The sequence below is a fragment of the Pecten maximus genome, chromosome 13 (genome assembly GCF_902652985.1).
Source record: "Pecten maximus chromosome 13, xPecMax1.1, whole genome shotgun sequence".
Taxonomy (NCBI): Eukaryota; Metazoa; Mollusca; class Bivalvia; order Pectinida; family Pectinidae; genus Pecten; species Pecten maximus.
Window position 1 is genome coordinate 8,336,704 of NC_047027.1, and position 18,598 is coordinate 8,355,301.

General features: G+C 39.6%; 1 protein-coding gene across 1 annotated transcript; it reads left to right on the forward strand.

The window, feature by feature from the left end:
- The first annotated feature begins 13,881 nt into the window (after positions 1–13,881).
- LOC117340399 lies at positions 13,882–17,748 on the forward strand. Its single transcript, XM_033902161.1, has 5 exons — positions 13,882–15,444; positions 15,660–15,835; positions 16,070–16,089; positions 16,718–16,875; positions 17,047–17,748. Exons 1-4 carry the CDS (start codon positions 13,882–13,884, stop codon positions 16,792–16,794), a joined length of 1,836 nt encoding a protein of 611 aa, XP_033758052.1. The 3' UTR covers positions 16,795–16,875; positions 17,047–17,748.
- Positions 17,749–18,598: the final 850 nt, after the last annotated feature.

The following is an 18,598-nucleotide window of genomic DNA, read 5'->3' on the forward strand; positions in this document are numbered from 1 at the left end:
CTGACCAAATTTGGTGAAAAGCTATTCAATACTTTAGGACTAGTAGCGATTTAAAGGAGTAACCTTATTTCCTCTATTTGGCCCCGCCCCTCAGGCCCCTGGGGGTTCAGAGTAAAAATGTATACAAACTCTGTTCACCTTCTGCCAAGGATGTTCCTGACCAAATTTGGTTCAAATTCATTCATAACTTTATGACAAGTAGCGATTTAAAGGAGTAACCCTATTTCCCCTATTTGGCCCCGCCCCTCAGGCCCCTGGGGGTTCCGAGTAAAAATTGATACAAATTCTGCTCCCTTTCTGCCAAGGATGTTACTGACCAAATTTGGTTCAAATTCATTCATAACTTAATGACTAGTAGCGATTTAAAGGAGTAACCCTATTTCCCCTATATGGCCCCGCCCCTCAGGCCCCTGGGGGTTCAGAGTAAAAATTTATACAAACTCTGTTCACCTTCTGCCAAGGATGTTCCTGACCAAATTTGGTTCAAATTCATTAATAACTTTATGACTAGTAGCGATTTAAAGGATTAACCCTATTAGGCCCCGCCCCTCAGGCCCCTGGAGGTTCAGAGTAAAAATATATACAAAATCTGTTCCCCTTCTCCCAAGGATGTTCCTGACCAAATTTGGTGAAAATCCATTCAAGACTTTAGGACTAGTAGCAATTTAAAGAAAAAGTTGACGGACGCTGCACCATGGCATAAATTAGTAGCGATCAAAAGGATAACCCCTATTTCCCCTATTTGGCCCCGCCCCTCAGGCCCCTGGGGGTTCAGAATAAAAATTTATACAAACTCTGTTCCCCTTCTCCCAAGGATGTTCCCGAGTGAATCTGGTTAAAATCCATATAAAACTTTATGACTAGAAGCAATTTAAAGACTAATCTCTATTTCCCCTATTTGGCCCCGCTCCTCAGGCCCCTGGAGGTTCAGAGAAATAAAAATTATACAAACGCGATTCCCCTTCTCTGAAGGATGTTCCTGACCAAATCTGGTTAAATCCATATAAAACTTTATGACTAGTAGCGATTTAAAGGATTAACCCCTATTTCCCTATTTGGCCCCGTCCCTCAGGCCCCTGGGGGTTCAGAGTACAAATTTATACAAACTCTGTTCCCTTTCCCCCCAAGGATGTTCCTGACCAAATTTGGTGAAAATCCATTCAATACTTTAGGACTAGTAGCAATTTAAAGAAAATGTTGACGCACGACGGACGCTGCACCATGGCATAAGCTCACTGGCCCTTCAGGCCAGGTGAGCTAAAAATGATAAATAAATATAAATTGAGGTACTGTAAAGCATTAAGGGAAAAAATAATTGCACAAAATTGATCACGATCGTTTCCGGTATTGTACTAAGGCATTTCTGCTGCACTGATGCTGCGATTGCGCCAAAACCCAATTTGAGCACGATGGCGACACAAGAAGATTACCTTGTTGTATACTTTAAGGCAGATAGAGCTCTGCAAATTGTCAACCGCAAAAAACAAACTGTAAGATGCATAGACGAAGCAACAAGTACAGTCTCCGTAGATTATCCAACGGAGGACATTAATGAAGACGGAACAGTATCGATAAGGGACGAACCGTATGAAGGCTCAACTGTTTTTTTTCTGGAAGTAAGTTTAAAATAAAATCCATGCAGTATTTCACGATTAAGTAAGGTTCACTTCTCTTTGTTTGAATTTTATTTGAGACAATGTTATTACTTTAATCAATATTTTTGGTTTCAATACCGAACATTAATATTAGGCCTATCGATATGTACGATCGCGATCGAGCCCCTGATAGGTCGAGATAATCTATATTGACGAGCCAAAATTGATGCAACTTTTGACTTTGTTCCTCTGTATTTCCTGCATTTTCATATTTTTTCCCTTGAATTTTGGCTTCATGTAAATTTGTATATGTAGAGTATATATACTAATTGTCTATGGATGCATGACTGTATGTGCTGTTATATATATATATATCGAGCCATACTTTATATCTACTGTATATAATGTGAATGTTTAAACCAATGTATTCGTATCCATTTACTTTTTTTAAAACTTCGAATTATTTATATAGGTTTTGATTTCTTTTCATCAGGTGCAACATCTGCTCGGGCATTTATGAATTTCACCAAGAGCGAAGGCATAAACCTGACAGATGAAGGAGTTGTTAAGACACTTTTGTCCCTGGCAAAGGAGAGAAAGCAATCAGGAAAAAGAGGAGCCGCGACCAAGTTTAAAAGACTACTGCAGGCAAGTGATGAAATACAGCACAGCAAGAACAAAACAAGAGGCCCATGGGGCCTGTATCGCTCACCTGGTTGGATTATACCAAATGTCAAAATAATGTTCATGTTCATTACGTTTTATTTGTCAATCTCAAACAATGCTATATATGGTTATGGTGTGGTGATGCCAACTGCTTTAAAGAAATAACGCAGTCAAGACTCTCAAAGACCTCAAGAATTGTTTTTAGAACATCCATTCATAACTTCATTACTAGTAGCGATTTAAAAGAATTACCTCTATTTCCCCTATGGGCCCCGCACCTTTGGCCCCTCAGGGGTCAGAAACACCATTTATGCAAAATCTATTCCTCTTACCCAAATGATTGTTTCTGACCAAATTTGGTTCAAATCCATTCATAACTTTATGACTAGTAGCAACTTAAAGGAATTACCTCTATTTCTCCTATTGGGCCCCGCCCCTTTGGCCCCTCGCGGGTCAGTGTCCCCATTTATGCAAAATATGTTCCCGACCAAATTTGGTTCAAGTCCTTTCATAACTTTATGACTAGTAGCGATTTAAAGGAATTACCTATATTTCCCCTATGGGGCCCGCTCCTTTGGCCCCCCGGGGGTCAGAGTCACCATTTATGCAAAATCTGTTCCCCTTTCCCCAATGATGTTTCTGACTAAATTGGGTTCAAATCTTTTCATAACTTTATGACTAGTAGCGATTTAAAAAAAAACATCCTCTATTTCCCCTATGGGGCCCCGCCCATTTGGCCCCTAAGGGGTCAGTCACCATTTATGCAAAATCTCTTCCCCTTCCCCCAAGAATGTTTCTGACCAAATTGGGTTCAAATCCATTGATAACTTTATGACTAGTAGCGATTTAAAGGAATTGCCTCAATTTCCCCTATTGGGCCCCGCCCCTCAGGCCCCTTTGGGGGTTTAGTTTGGTTCAGAGTCACCATTTATGCAAAATCTGATCCCCTTCCGCCAAGGATGTTTCTGACCAAATTTATTCAAAATCCAATAAGAGCTTTTTGACAAGTAGCGATTTGAAGCAAATGTTGACGGGCGGACGACGGACGCCGCACCATGGCATAAGTTCACCGGACCTTTGGTCCAGGTGAGCTAAAAGGACAGTTTGGTTTGGTTTGGTTTATTTTGTTTAACGTCCTATTAACATCTAAGGTCATTTAAGGACGGCCTCCCGTGCGTGCGACATGTATGGGTGTGGTGAGTGCGTATGTGTGTTTTGGGAGGCTGCGGTATGTTCGTGTTAAGTCTCCTTGTGATAGGCTGGAACTTTTGCCGATTTAAAGTGCTATCTCACTGATGCATACTGCCGAAGACACCCAGCAGCACACCCCACCCGGTCACATTATACTGACAACGGGCCAACCAGTCGTCCCACTCCAAATATGCTGAGCGCTAAGCAGGAGCCGCAACTACCATTTTTAAAGACTCTGGTATGTCTCGGCTAGGGGACAGAACCCAAAACCTTCCTCACAAGTGGCGAACGCTCATCTAAATGCCAAAAGTGAGGCATTGTCAAGGGAGACATTAGGAAGAAGAAAGTTATCAAGAAAGAAGAGAAAAGATAAGATCCCAAGTTTAGTCGCCTCTTACGATCATGCAATGGGGGCAGCAGGTACAATTCTTACGCCCTACCTGCAGGGCAGCTAAAAGGACAGAACTGATTATATAGCTAGTGACCATGAAGAATGAACAGAAAAGAGTGCTAAAAAAAGGAAAAAGTGTACACCCCTACCTGTTAAATCGAAAGAACCAAAATTACTAGACATCATAAAATTTAATGAAATGTCTGCATTTGCCAATGTAGCAAGTGAACCAGAGTCAGAATCTGAAAAATCAAAGACACCACCCAAAGCCACACCTGACGGAAAGGACACCATCCAAAGCTACACCATTCGGTGGGACGAAAAAGACATTTACATCTGCCAAAGCCACACCTGTCGGCAGAATTGAAAAGACTCCTTCCAAAGCGGTCGATGGAATCCGGCCGACCGCCCTTCGTCATCACTTATGAATATTTATCAGAGAGGTTAAAAATAGAATTGAAAGTGAAAGCTTTTTTCCTGATACTCTTTGACAATGTAAAAGTTTGTGATAATTTTCACTTTATTCGTGTTATTCATGTTTATAAACGACTTTGTGAAATGTATATATGTGTTTTTTCTTTTACAAACGTTACCTGGATACAGTAGGTATATGTGTAGTTTATATGAAAGTAACCAAACAAATATATGCACATTATTTTGTGAAATCCTACTCATTCGTTCCTTTTGAAACGAGAGGATCCACCGGTGTGTTATGCATGTGATGCTCAATTCACAGTGGAGCTTTTTGTAATAGAATGTTCCGATTTCAAGCACATTCGTGATAAATACTTATCGATTCCCGGATATGAAAACCCCTTTTAAGTTCCGTGGATTCGAAAACAATATTTAGCTACTTGAAAGAAATCGATCTATTCTATAGACTTTGATGTCGTTTACGTTACTCTCTTTGACGTTCTATTTATATCACAATGTACATATATATATTTAACCATTTTTAACCAACGTCTTTTATCATAATGATCTAAATATACAATACGAATGCTTTTAAAAAATGACAAATTTTATCTGATTTTAACGTTAAAAATAAAAAGCCGATAGTGTATTGTTTGGCCCTAAATGACCCTAGTTGTCGATGGGCCGTAAAACATAAACAAACAAACAACTTGTGTGATTACTTTATCTGATGTTCTTCCACCAAATGCTTTTGACACAAAAGAGATTATCAATGACGCCAGAGATAATTGATTCAGATACACGAAATCTGATGGCAAGATCCAAATTTAGTAAGTTCAACCTAAGTTTCATAAGCACTAATAAAAAAATGTTTTCTTTTGACAAGATTTCCTTCACTGGTATTACACAGGACCAGTAAAATAAACAGCCACACAAAGGTTGCATATGATGGCAAACCTGTCAATGATGTTTTTCTACTATTGTTATCTTTAATAACACTGACACCAAACTTCAATTTGTTGTTTTCTTATTTGAAATCAACATTTTCTCTCTGTAATCTTGTTGCATCATTTCATTGTTTTTCCTTAGTTCTGCTATTGTCTTAATACACACATCATGAACACTGGATCTACTTTGTAACTCTGTGTCCAACTCATCACAGACTTCTGATGTACGGTCTGCAGCTGAGTTTCCAAGTTCTAGCAGTACACTGGCAGCTAAAGTCCTGTTCTCCTTTTCATTTATGTTAACTTCCCTTTTCTTGCGCTTGTTATATCTATCACTGTCTTTTGGGGATTTACATTCATTGTAGTCATAACCAAGATGAAGTGATGGCACATAGTCGACATCAAGTGGATCATCACTCTTCATTCCTGCAATGACAAAAAATAAACACGCCATTACAAAACGTTCAGGTGACATTTGGTCCCGGTGACATTACAAAGTTTCGTTCATGTAAAACATAATGTATGAATGGAGTTCTATAAACCAAGCTGTCTATTATGTTTAGAAAACTAAAATATTAAACACTATAATAAACTTACCACGGAGAAAATGTCTTCCGCAAACACGATGTTCCCAGTTTTTTTCTCTTAAAAGCTGCAAGCCATAATCTTCGTTTTTCCTGGGCTTTAGGGAATCTGTGAAAAGAAATCTTTGATTGTCCACCATCTCTATTTGAACAACCGATTACACAGCAAGATGTCGGCATAACGTAAACCGCTACGAGAAAAATGTAAACAACTGGTAGTAAAGCACTGCGTGAACCGATGTTTTGCCTACCAGTGCAAATCACGTGACTTGACTTGTTGACGTCACGGCGATTCGGCCTATATGTTGCCTCAACATCCGGATACAATATGTAGTATTTCATCGGTTTTCTTTCGTGAATCAAAAACAGCACGGTGTTGGTAATGATGTGGAAATTATATTATCTCCCTGTTCCTTTATGATTCGAAAGTCCCAACTAGTGCCTAGTAATCCACAGGAGAATGTCTATTTTGATGCAGTGGGATCAGTTTCGCTTTGGTGGCTTTATTTCAGTAATGCTTTTTAAATCAAGTCTCCTACATCATTCAGGCACTGATCATTGATTGCAATCCTCATCAGGGAATCCATCCTCCCCAAAGTTGATCTTTTATTTGGATATGGGAAACAAGTCATTTAATTTCAGTTGTGACATAAGTGTGTACAGGGACTTATTCCAAATCACCATTTATTGCTCTAAATTGTACCTAAGTTTTATAAGAAAACAAACTTACTGACATGCAATATCCCCGAGACAAGATTTATGTTCCCACCACTGCGTCATCTTCATATGTTTATGTTCTGTATCAGTTAAATCTTACATATGAACAATAATTAAATAAGTATAACTTTTGATCTTACCTTTATACTTTATACTAGTGTGTATTAAAGGACATCATTTCAAGTAGTGCTAGAAAGGGTAACCAGATATCCGGTTCACAGTTTGGTGTGTACTTCAGTTGTTACCCGGTTAGCTTTTGAAATATCCGACTACCGCCGTTTGTGCAAAGGCTATCGAAACTCCTTCCTCTCCTGTTCAAATCTGTCTATACAATATAAGTGTATTCTCCCCCATTGCATGATCGTAAGAGGCGACTAAACTTGGGATCTTATCTTTTCTCTTCTTTCTTCCTAATGTCTCCCTTGACACTGCCTCACTTTTGGCCTTTAGTTGAGCGTTCGCCGCTCTAAGGAACGCGTTGGGTTCTGTCCCATAGCCAACATACCAGAGTAAATCATTTCCATCTCAAGAGCAGATGGTAGATATGAAAGCTAACTGTACTGGAGACGGGGGAAGCATTATAGGAATTGATGGAACTTTCAATCTAGGAAAATGTTTTGTCAATCTAATTAAAATCTAGATGGTTATTCTCACTACGTTTGGTTTGGTTTGGTTTATTTTGTTTAACGTCCTATTAACAGCTAAGGTCATTTAAGGACGGCCTCCCGTGCGTGCGACTTGCATGCGTGTGGTGAGTGCGTATGTGTGTTTTGGGAAGCTGCGGTGTGTTTGTGTTAAGTCTCCTTGTGATAGGCCGGATCATTTGCCGATTTAGAGTGCTACCTCACTGAAGCATACTGCCGAAGACACCCAGCAGCACACCCCACCCTCTCTTACTACGTTACATGAACATCTAACAGCATATGAAATTACTACTTCCAGAATCTTGGAAGTGAATATTATGTAATAGGGTGGGTCCGTCCGGACCGACCGTTCCGGGCCAGCATCGGCGAGACAAAACCAAGTGATCGTATAGTGTTTAAATTACCAAATCTACCGACACTGGCCAGCGGACATGTCCGGCGAACTACCCCTGCTGTTACAGTCAGCTTCAATCCTAACCCAAGTCCCTCGGATGTGGAGGAGTTTACAAGTCACAAACCAATCAACACTTTGTATAAAGTTAACTAAGGTTTATTAAAGTAAACTTAATTAAAAGATACAGGCAAAGTATTTACTAATGTAGAGTAGACAAATAGTAAATGGTTAGAAAGCATTGCCCCAGTAGCCTCCCACGTGGTAACAAATGAGTCTAATCTAGAGCACTAATAAACACAGCCAACACCCCATACCGTGATCCCCCAGTCAACACTAACGTATTATACACCCTAACGTCCCCTAACGTAGGTGTGCTGTTGTCAGCACATGTGTGGCACTGGTGTTCAGCACCTTGTGGCAACGTTGTCGAAGCCTGGTTTGTGGAGAGGGTATCCTCTCCTGAGGTGTTGGCCGGTTGTCCGGCCATGCAAGTCCCCGATTATCACTGTGCAGCCCCTGTTATACCCCAGCCCCCTGGTCCTACATGCAACCTGCATCCCATACCCATTCTGATTGGACAAATCTATGGCATATGCGTAGTAAGGTCGGAACCTCTTCCGGCAACTCACCAAGATCTGGTCGTCTCCAAAGTAAACACCCCTGTAAACTTAGACAGCACCGGTGATAGCGACTAATACACAACCGGAAGTATACGCGGAATGTATAGCCCTACCGTACCGTTTGGTTGCAATTAAAGGATAGTACTATTAAAGGGACTCACAGTGATAACGGTATAACAACTGATACTGATAAGTCAGTAAGGCTATAGTGACCTGTTCTCCCACAATTATATGTATTATATGTATTATTCATTTCGTCCCATAAACATATAGCTATATACTGTGCCGAAATGGTTTGCTTCAGATGCATGCTGTGACGAAATGTTTTGCTTCGTTGACATCGACAAAATGCCAATTCGCCCTGAAAATGAAATACACACATCTCGGAGTTCATCAGAACGTCACCCCTTATGGGATGTTGATAGATGTTCATGTAAGGTAGTGATAATGACCATCTAGATTTTAATTAGATTGAGTTTTTGTTACTCCAAATCAAGACGTGGTTCACAGAGAAACCGGTGAGAATCCCATTATGTTAGGACCAACTTTGTGACATTGGGACGGTAAAAAAAAACCTTCAATTAATTAATTTCCCATTTACGATTTAGGCAACAACAATGGGAACTGAGGAAGAACGTGCAATAATAAATGCACTTAAAGCAAATTTCGACGGGGACAATTTCTTGCTTTCTACAAAATATATGATTGGAAATTTTAACAAGATTCTTTAAAAGAAACGTGGACGGACTTAAAGTCCCGACAATGCACCGACAATACCATCTTTGCTGAAGATGGAATAGTTTTCAGTAAAGATGACCTTGAGTATGCCGCTAGGGTATATGACCTTCAAGCATTCTTAAGCCAAAATAAACGGTTTTAGAAATTACAGGATGAAGTACCTAGAACCAACGCTTAGTACACATGTCATTGCACCTATTTCCCAGAAAGTTGTCTCTTCTCTGTGGACAAATAACAGTCTCCCTTGACAATGCCTCACTTTTGGCCTTTAGTTGAGCGTTCGCCGCTGTGAGGAAGGTTTTTGGTTCTGTCCCCAAGCCGAGTGTTATATATATAGTGTTTACTGGCCTGTGAGATATCTGATTATATCATGTATATGGTCTAAGGGGAGACAATCAAATCCGGAATCGGTTTCTTTTTTTAGCCCACCATCATCAGATGGTGGGCTGTTCAAATCGCCCTGCGTCCGTGGTCCGTCGTCCCTCCGTCCGTCCCTCCCTCCCTCCGTCCGTAAACAATTCTTGTTATCGCTATTTCTCGGAAAGTACTGAAGGGATCTTTCTCAAATTTCATATGTAGGTTCCCCTTGGTGCCTAGTTATGCATATTGCGTTTTGAGACCAATCTGAAAACAACATTGCCGACAGGCAGCCATCTTGGATTTTGACAATTGAAGTTTGTTATCGCTATTTCTGAGAAAGTACTGAAGGGATCTTTCTCAAATTTCATATGTAGGTTCCCCTTGGTGCCTAGTTATGCATATTGCGATTTGAGACCAATCGAAAAACAACATGGCCGACAGGCAGCCATCTTGGATTTTGACAATTTCAGTTTGTTATCGCTATTTCTGAGAAAGTACTGAAGGGATCTTTCTCAAATTTCATATTTAAGTTCCCCTTGGTGCCTAGTTATGCATATTGCGTTTTGAGACCAATCTGAAAATAACATGGACGACAGGCAGCCATCTTGGATTTTGACAATTGAAGTTTGTTATCTCTATTTCTCAAAGTACTGAATGGATCTTTCTCAAATTTCATAAGTAGGTTCCCCTTGGTCCCATGTTTTGCCTTTTTGGACCAGTCTGGCCTGAAAACAACCTGGCAAACAAACAGCCATTATCGTTAAATTTCAAATTTCTTATATAGCTAGGATTCCCTTCTTTGAAAAGTACTGGAGGGATGTCTCAATTTGCACAGATTAGTAAAATGAAGGGAAAAGTAGAGAAAAGATCAATCTGACATGGAACCTATGAAGATAATTCAATGGTGGGCGCCAAGATCCCTCTGGGATCTCTTGTTACTTTATTAGTATATACCTAAATCCGGAAACTAATACCGGAAGTTGATTTTGTAATTACTTTTTCGAGATGAAGAAAATAAATGACGGAGGAAAGATGGATGCTCTCGTCGTTTTCAATTAAACAAAGTTTGTCAACTATTCCCCAATCAACGAACGACATAACATGGTGGAGAATTCGAATCGTCTAACAGGTGAACATTTTTGAAAGTGATTATTATGGATGGAACTTTTCTGAACGAAACTGTAATCGAGATGGATCCTTCTTTCAGGCCACCTCCCACCCCAGAAATGCCCAGAAATGCTAGGAAATGTGGCGGGAACCACCAAAAATGTCGGGCAAGTAAAAATCACAGTGTCACATGCCCGACAATATTTCAATAAACAACTCGCATACCTTTGTGTATTATTTATTCGTATGTTCGCTAAAACACGATCCTCCACTTTCCATTTTCACTCGACATGTTGCCGTGTGTATACATTAGTAAGCGCCCGAGAGTTCCGAAAGCATTATGATCATAATGAAGTCCGAGGATTCCGAGGTTGAGCACATGATAAGTCTTGGTCATGTTTGTGTTTGTATCGAAAGTTTGGTTTGGTTTGGTTTATTTTGTTTAACGTCCTATTAACATCTAAGGTCATTTAAGGACGGCCTCCCGTGCGTGCGACATGCATGCGTGTGGTGAATGCGTATGTGTGTTGTGGGAGGCTGCGGTATGTCTGTGTGAAGTCTCCTTGTGATAGGCCGGAACTTTTGCCGATTTATAGTGCTACCTCACTGAGGCATACTGCCGAAGACACCCAGCAGCACACCCCACCCGGTCACATTATACTGACAACGGGCGAACCAGTCGTCCCACTCCTTGTATGCTGAGCGCTAAGCAGAAGCAGCAACTACCACTTTGAACGACTCTGGTATGTCTCGGCCAGGGGACAGAACCCAAAGCCTTCCTCACAGGGGCGAACGCTCAACTAAAGGCCAAAAGTGAGGCAGTGTCAAGGGAGACGTTAGGAAGAAGAAAGTTGTTAAGAAAGAAGAGAAAAGATAAGATCCCAAATTTAGTCGCCTCTTACGATCATGCAATGGGGGCAGCAGGTACAATTCTTACGCCCTACCTGCAGGGCATTGTATCGAAAGAATTATAAACGGCACACTCAGGTTCGTTTTTGACAGCTCGTTTTTTTAAACAAGGTAAAACCGTTCGTAGTAACTGATGATGGACCGCGGCTACATTCAACGTCTTAGGAAACGGAATGTGGGTGATCGTGATTCTGATGAAAATGAGGATGAAAGCAATAAGAAAGAGAAAAAGATCACAAACGAGAACGGAAGTTCAAAGAACAGCGGCAACAAGAATGTCCCGTGGGTCGAAATAAGACACCACAGGAACATTGGTATGCAAGGCCTATCCAGAGATAAATGATCGTAAGGGTGCCTTTATAAAGAGTTGTTTAAATATGAGAAAAGGCATACTAACTGCTCATGCATTGACAGTTCAATGTCTGACAAACGGGGTCAAAAGTTAAATCCTACTGTACAAAAGAGAGTCGGTGCATTACTTAAGTGTGTTCTATGTTGCAAAGCATGGTCGACCATATTCTGCCGTTTCTCCAAATTCTAAAACTCATTTATTTATTTTATGAATTTAAGTTATGATGTTATTAATATCACAGTTTATATCCTGATTATTATCAAGACAGATTAGTTCAGTATTTACTACTGATCTGTTACACATGAGGACACATACATGTACAATATCATGAAAAACATGATGATAAATATGTCACAATTTCACTTAGATACTCATTGTTGTATTTCCAATATTTTCGGGCTAGCAACTTTCAATTTTACTAGCCCGACTGGGCTAGTGAAATTTACATTTGGACTAGTAAAATTTTGAATGGCTAGCCCGACTGACTAGTGGTTTTGAAAATAAAGTTCTAGCCCTGTTTCTGTTGAGACTAAAATAATTCTATCAAGCATATTTTGATTTGATAATATAGAGTTGAACAAACATTGCTAGGAGTTTTGGTAACGGAAAGTGTTATTGTTATTTACCTACCTATTAATAACGGAGAGTTAGCGTAACGGTATAATACCATTTCGCGATAAAACGTCATTTCAACGGAGTGATTAATGTGGCGTAATAATACGAAGTAATGTTTGACAAACGTCGAATCAATGTTAATCAATAATAAACGGGTCTTTCGGTTTTGTTCTAAGGGACGTTCAGGGTAACTTTAGATATTTCTACCCGCACAATAACTTGACAATATTCGAGTCTCCCCTGTTAATCACCAATGTACAGGATGTCCATAATCTAGTGTCTAGATTGAGGGTTATGGATATTCTGCATACAATTTTCCAGCAACGTCCGTCTACTAAGTGGACGGTTTACAGTATCACTAATGTTCGCTGGGTGGTCACGCGCACTAGCTTTCCCATCGGTGCCGGAACAGTACTTCCGGATTATGTCAAATCCAAAAAGTCAATAATTTCACTGACCAACGATGCTCGCACAGGTAGGCCGTTTAGGCCAAATAAAATTAATTTCTTGTTTCTCAGGCCCGCCCGCATCCAATATGAACCCCCCGCACCACTCACTTTTTATTGAAATCAAAAAAATAAAAACGTCCGCGCCGAAAAATAAATTCCGGAAAAAAATCCGACGTTGGTTCCCGCATTATCCGGAACTTGACCGATCCGTGTTTTAGAATCTCCCAAATCAGATCATTGAAACGTTTGTTTATCTTTTAGAAGCTTGATTTGTTTCGATTGCACATGGTACATGGTAGCAATGATTTCTCTTCAAATATCTTTTTCTGGGAGTGTTCTTTTACCCTGGACAATCATTTCAAGTTATAGCGATACTTGTTCGTTTGGCGAACTCTACAAAGGTCTGTGCGATGGATCGCTTGGTCCCGACGACTGGTCATTTCCGCCAAAATTCGCGGATCATAATGTGTCGGCCGCGATCGGCAAACGGAAAACTGACGTTTTTGATAAAGTTATGATGTCTTCCAAGGTAAACGAAGCAACGAAACTGTTTGGACATTATGTCAGAATAACGTTGCACGAGGTGCAACGGTCATCGGCATCTACATCTGAAAACAATGTCAAAAATGATCATGAAAATGAATGTCGGAATAAAACAGGTGAGAAAAAACGGAATGCTTTCCAAGTTCTCATAGATGCTGGTAGAAAGCTCACATTGCCGAATATGTACAACACAGACAACAAAATCCGAAATAGTAAACATCTCCAATTCAACAAGTTTGTGTCAACACTTCAGAAAGCCCAGCTGGGGTTTACCCATGCCTCAATGTCACAGGGTACATCATTTGTGACTGCTGTGACAAATGCTCTTTGGTATGTCGACCCACACTGGGAAACACTCAGAGAAAGGGGATTTCACACTCCTATGCTCTTTGAACATCTGATAGGTTATAACTCACCTGAAACTCACAAACATAAACCATTGCGCATGGATCAATCTACTCTTGATGCACATGCACGAGATCTAGACAGGTGCTTAGGAATGCCATGGATAAATGGGCCTATGTGGAGTCCTATCAAGAATGCCGTTGAACAACTTTCTGAGGTTTTACATGGATATAAAAACTATTTGGCAAAGTCTTTGGAGAAGGCGCAGGAAAGACATCAGAGCGTACACAGAGTGTGGAGATGATTTACCCGAAGTATATTGTCAAGCCCACAATTTCATCCCGATACAAACCACTAACAGAACATCTGTCTGAAATTGAAGAGTTCAAACCTCTATGTGTTGACGAGTATACCCCAGGAGATACACGCCAAAGACGTCATTATATTGACAATTTGAAGAACGGACTTCCCTACAAATGTATTCTGTTTCGAGTGTCTGCAGGGAATAACCTCGGTACACACAATTTCATATGGAGAGTTCCTATGAACACTATCCAAAAAGAAGACGTCTTGACAAAAAACAATGATGTAATACAAGGTATCACCAAAGATTTACCAACATACCATACCAGGTTCATGAAAAGAAACTTCCTGCAAAAGGTAACTCTGTTGTGTGATGTTAAGCCAATGGAAGCCCGCTGCATTTACAAAGATCTTACCGGTGACAATAGTGCACCGGAGACTTCAAATGAAAAGATAATTGATGAGAAAGTGAAGCAGGCCTTCGAGCTACAGGACCCGGATGTGATTCTTGACCTACGAGAACATAATGAAGGTCAGCCAACCAAATACTCTGTGTTTTTTGATCACGCTAAAACATATATTGAAAATGTAGTGGAGACAGCTGTTGATGACAGGAGGCATGATACAATACAACATCTGGCTACAGCAATGTCTGTCAGAGACCTTCTGAACCAAGTGAAGGGTACTTGTCCAGAAGGAACACCCATACCTTCTGAACAGTGGTTGAGATTGCAATTTGCACCCAAAAACCACTCATCAATAAACTCATTGCAGTACACTGGGAATTTACATGTGAAATACCAAGTACAGAGCAGGCAATTGCGAAAAAGTCATATAGACTTGCATTATGCATCAGCAATATTTCGTTATATGAAAGACTTTGCAGTCAAATTTCGTGATAACGCTGTTATGGTGTGTATGGATGACAAACATCACTGTAAGGTTGGTGAACCTGGACATCCTGTCGCAGCAGTGGACAGAGGGAAAAGAGTAATCGTTGGTCAGGATTCTGTGTTTGCTGTTTCTGACCACGACTTCACAAAATTCAGCATTGTTCCAAGTGTGACAATGCTGATTGATATACCTGAAACCATGGATGGATCGTTCTACCGTGGACAAGTTAATGTCGGTGTCAAGGACTTGGTTCTGGAACCATCAAATCCCATACGGCATATAACAGAACTGTCACAAATATTGAACAATGAAGATGCTGCCAAATACAAGAAGCCCATCATGTGTATTTACAGTGACGGGGGTCCAGATCACCGCCTCACCTACATGTCGGTACAGCTGGCAATTCTGTGCCTGTTTCTCAAAGGAAATTATGACTACATAGTTGCAGCAAGGACACCTCCAATGTCGTCATGGAAAAATCCCCCAGAACGTATCATGTCTGTGCTGAACTTGGCCCTTCAGGCTGTTGGACTGATGAGGAAGGAAACTTCAGAGGAGTGCGAGAGGAAGCTGAGGTCTGCTAACAGTTTGAAGCAATTGCGTGAACTTGCTGACAAGTACCCTGACATACATGAGGAGATGGTGGACAGTACACAACCAGTAAAGGTATAAAACTTAAAACTTATAAAAGCACATATATTGTCTATTTTTTCATTTTAATATCAAAACACGAATCAAATGGTAGAACTTTAACAAATAAAACTCTGATAAAAACACATTGATACCAATCTAGCGTGCATTTAAATTGTAAAATGGATTTTGCTTAAAAAAAAAGCTTTCATTTAATATGATGAAAAACATTTTTCTTTCAATATATTTAGATTTTACTGACACAACTCTTCCAACGACTGCAGCTGAAAGATGAACCTTTCAAATGTTTTACTGCTGCTAGTGACAGGGAAATGAAAGAGTTTTGGGGGGCATTGGACAGGTTTGGTGAACCACTGGACTTCAATGAGATGCATCAGAAGGAACTGAAGCAAGCAGTGAAAGACAGGTATTTAAAAGTAGTTTTCATTAAAATATTTATATTTAAACCATTATTTTTATAAGAATAATACAGAAAGCAAAACGTGATAATCTTGTATAAAAAGTCATCAATGATATTTTGTATTTAATATACAAGCTAACGTTTAATATGTGTGTTAAACTGGATGTTTTAGAACATTTTTATTCTTAGTATATACAAAAATAACATGTGGTATAACTATTGTCTAAAAATATGATACAGATCAAAATGGACAAGATTTGGTAAGTGCTTTTATATTAATAGCCAATGTGTATATTCATGTATCCTCCTTAAGCAGTTGGAATGAAACATTAACATACCGTACATGTAAATACTTTTACCCTTGTGCACCAATAACTAGCAATGTGTCTGTAGTTTGCATACTCTAAAATATTAATATGCATGTAGCTGCTAGCAAACCCTATCTCTTTATCAAAATATTTTGATCATACTTGCTTTTAATATAACATATCTTTTGGTGGTGGTTTACCTTCATTTGCTTTTTCCTTCTGATGTTTATGAGTGTGTTCTAATAGGCACTATTGAACTGGAGTATCTGTGTGTGTATTTTTAGCACTTGCCAGTTCTACCTTTTTAATTATTGCATATGCTTACCACTGGAATATCTATCATGAGTATCTAATTGAATGATTTGTATTTGGGAAAAGCTGATGTATGATAGGACATGTTTTCACTTTTAACAAAAACAAATATTTATATTTTCAATTCATCATTTTGACATTAAAATATTGATTTCAAGGTACACATTTTCTGTGCTATGCTTTAACTGCATGTATGTCATATTTCATTCATTTTTTTGTCTATCTTCAAATTTTCTGAATAATATTAAAATTTCTGCATGTTTTTCAGGCCAGAGCTTTCAGCATTTTTGGAACACTGCTGCACAACCAGGAGCTATTTCTTCACAATCAAGAAATGTGGTGTAGCTGATTGTGAAATATGTCCTCCACCTGTTCTTCCCCCTGACCAGTTTGCTGAGCTCCATCCGTTCCCAGATCCTGTGCCAGGTACGTATACTGAAATTTCAAGCACACAAAAACAGTACAGCACATAAAAAAACTGAAATTCAAAACTTTGATAATTAAATGGAAATACAAGATAAAAGTTTGTCAGACTTTATTCTATCTTTAATATTATACTATTTGAATGTCAATATAGAAATACCTTCTCTTTTGCAGGAGATGAGGGCCATTACAAGGACTTCTCGGAGTTGTATGGCATAGAGGAGACCAGTGAGGAGTTCTGTCCTTCTCATCGACAAAAGAAGACTTCTAGTGTTCACCATGGTCATGATATACCATTTTCCCCATCAGCCCAAACAGCAAAGACATGCCAGCAGACAGTGGCATGCATTGAGTGCAATAGACCTAGAGTTGTCTACGCTGCTTCAAAACTTTCAAATAGCGAACAGTCACTTTTAACCAGGCTATTGTCAATGTACCACTACTCTTGTGGAAGCATCTTACAGGAACTGCAACCAGAAGATGCTTCAAAAGCACCGAGAATCAATGCATTGTTAACGAAAGTATATGTCAGAAGTAACATCACATGTGATACTCCTATTGAAGTCCCCTATTTCAGCTCGAAGTGCTTTCCCCCTGTGTGCTTCCATTGTGGCTCTGACACAGACCTTGTAATAAAGGAGAGCCAATATCCAATATGTAAAATCTGTGACACCAGAGACAAACAAGCTCTTAAAAGAAAGAGAAATGTGTGGGAGGAACGAAAGGGGAGCAAAAAGACCAAATCTTAAAACATAGGGAGTTCCTGATCACTTGCTTGTGTACATCTGGTGAACATTGAACATAAAGTTGTATTTCAATTGTTTTTCAATTTAAATTGTAAGTTTAATACCAGAAAATAAAGACAATAGTTTAAAATTAAGATTTCTTTATTCATTTTATGCATTTAACAATTGACACAATTTCAAATCACATGATTCATGTATATGTATCATTATGTGACTGAGAGAAAAAAATAAAAAAAAGTCCCTCCCTCATCACATTTTTAGGTAGTAAAAAAAAAAAAAAAAAGCCTCCCTCCCTCATCCTTTTTTGGAAAAATGTGCCTGAGAAACAAGACATTAATTTTGTTTGGCCTTACCGATAACCTCTGCGTGTTTCGTTGCTTGGCATATGATAGAGTAAAGGATGTCAAAAGTATAGAACGTACCGCCCTGCAGTTGTTTAGAGACTTTACGGACGATACGTGTAGCATAGAACGGTTTCCTGGCGTACCTTTGTCGGAATTGCACAAAGTAGAAAAACATTTTTCTACCAATCTGAATGTTTTCCGTCTAAACGAGGACGGCAGTGTTTGCTATGTAAACAGAACATTGGGTCGCTATAGTCATAGCATAAACTTAAATCTGTACGGTCAACACTTACATAAAATCTTTTCAGACCAACAGTCAGAAATACATTTGTCGATGTTGCCAGAAAATGTTTAAAACTGCTTGTGATCTCCGTCGTCACGAAAAAAATGCGAGAACGCGACAAAATTGGTATATCCGGGTGGTAATCACTCGAGTCCAATGTCCATATTTCAAGACTTTGAGAATTATGGCTACATGACGGCAACGGAAGATAGGTTTTATCCGTATTTCAATGCTTCGAGCCCCTTCCGACGGTAGATACGAGCAGGAGCACGTCCCAGTCTCGTGCAGCGTATGTTCGAATGTTCAAGGATTCGAGGAGCCTTATTGTATAGTAGAGGCTCGCGATGAGCAAG

Coding starts and splice junctions, on each gene's coding strand:
- LOC117340399 (XM_033902161.1), top strand. CDS start 13,882: ATGATTTACCCGAAGTATATTGTCAAGCCCACAATTTCATCCCGATAC. Junction 15,445..15,659: donor ACAGTACACAACCAGTAAAG/GTATAAAACTTA, acceptor CAATATATTTAG/ATTTTACTGACACAACTCTT. Junction 16,090..16,717: donor ATCAAAATGGACAAGATTTG/GTAAGTGCTTTT, acceptor CATGTTTTTCAG/GCCAGAGCTTTCAGCATTTT.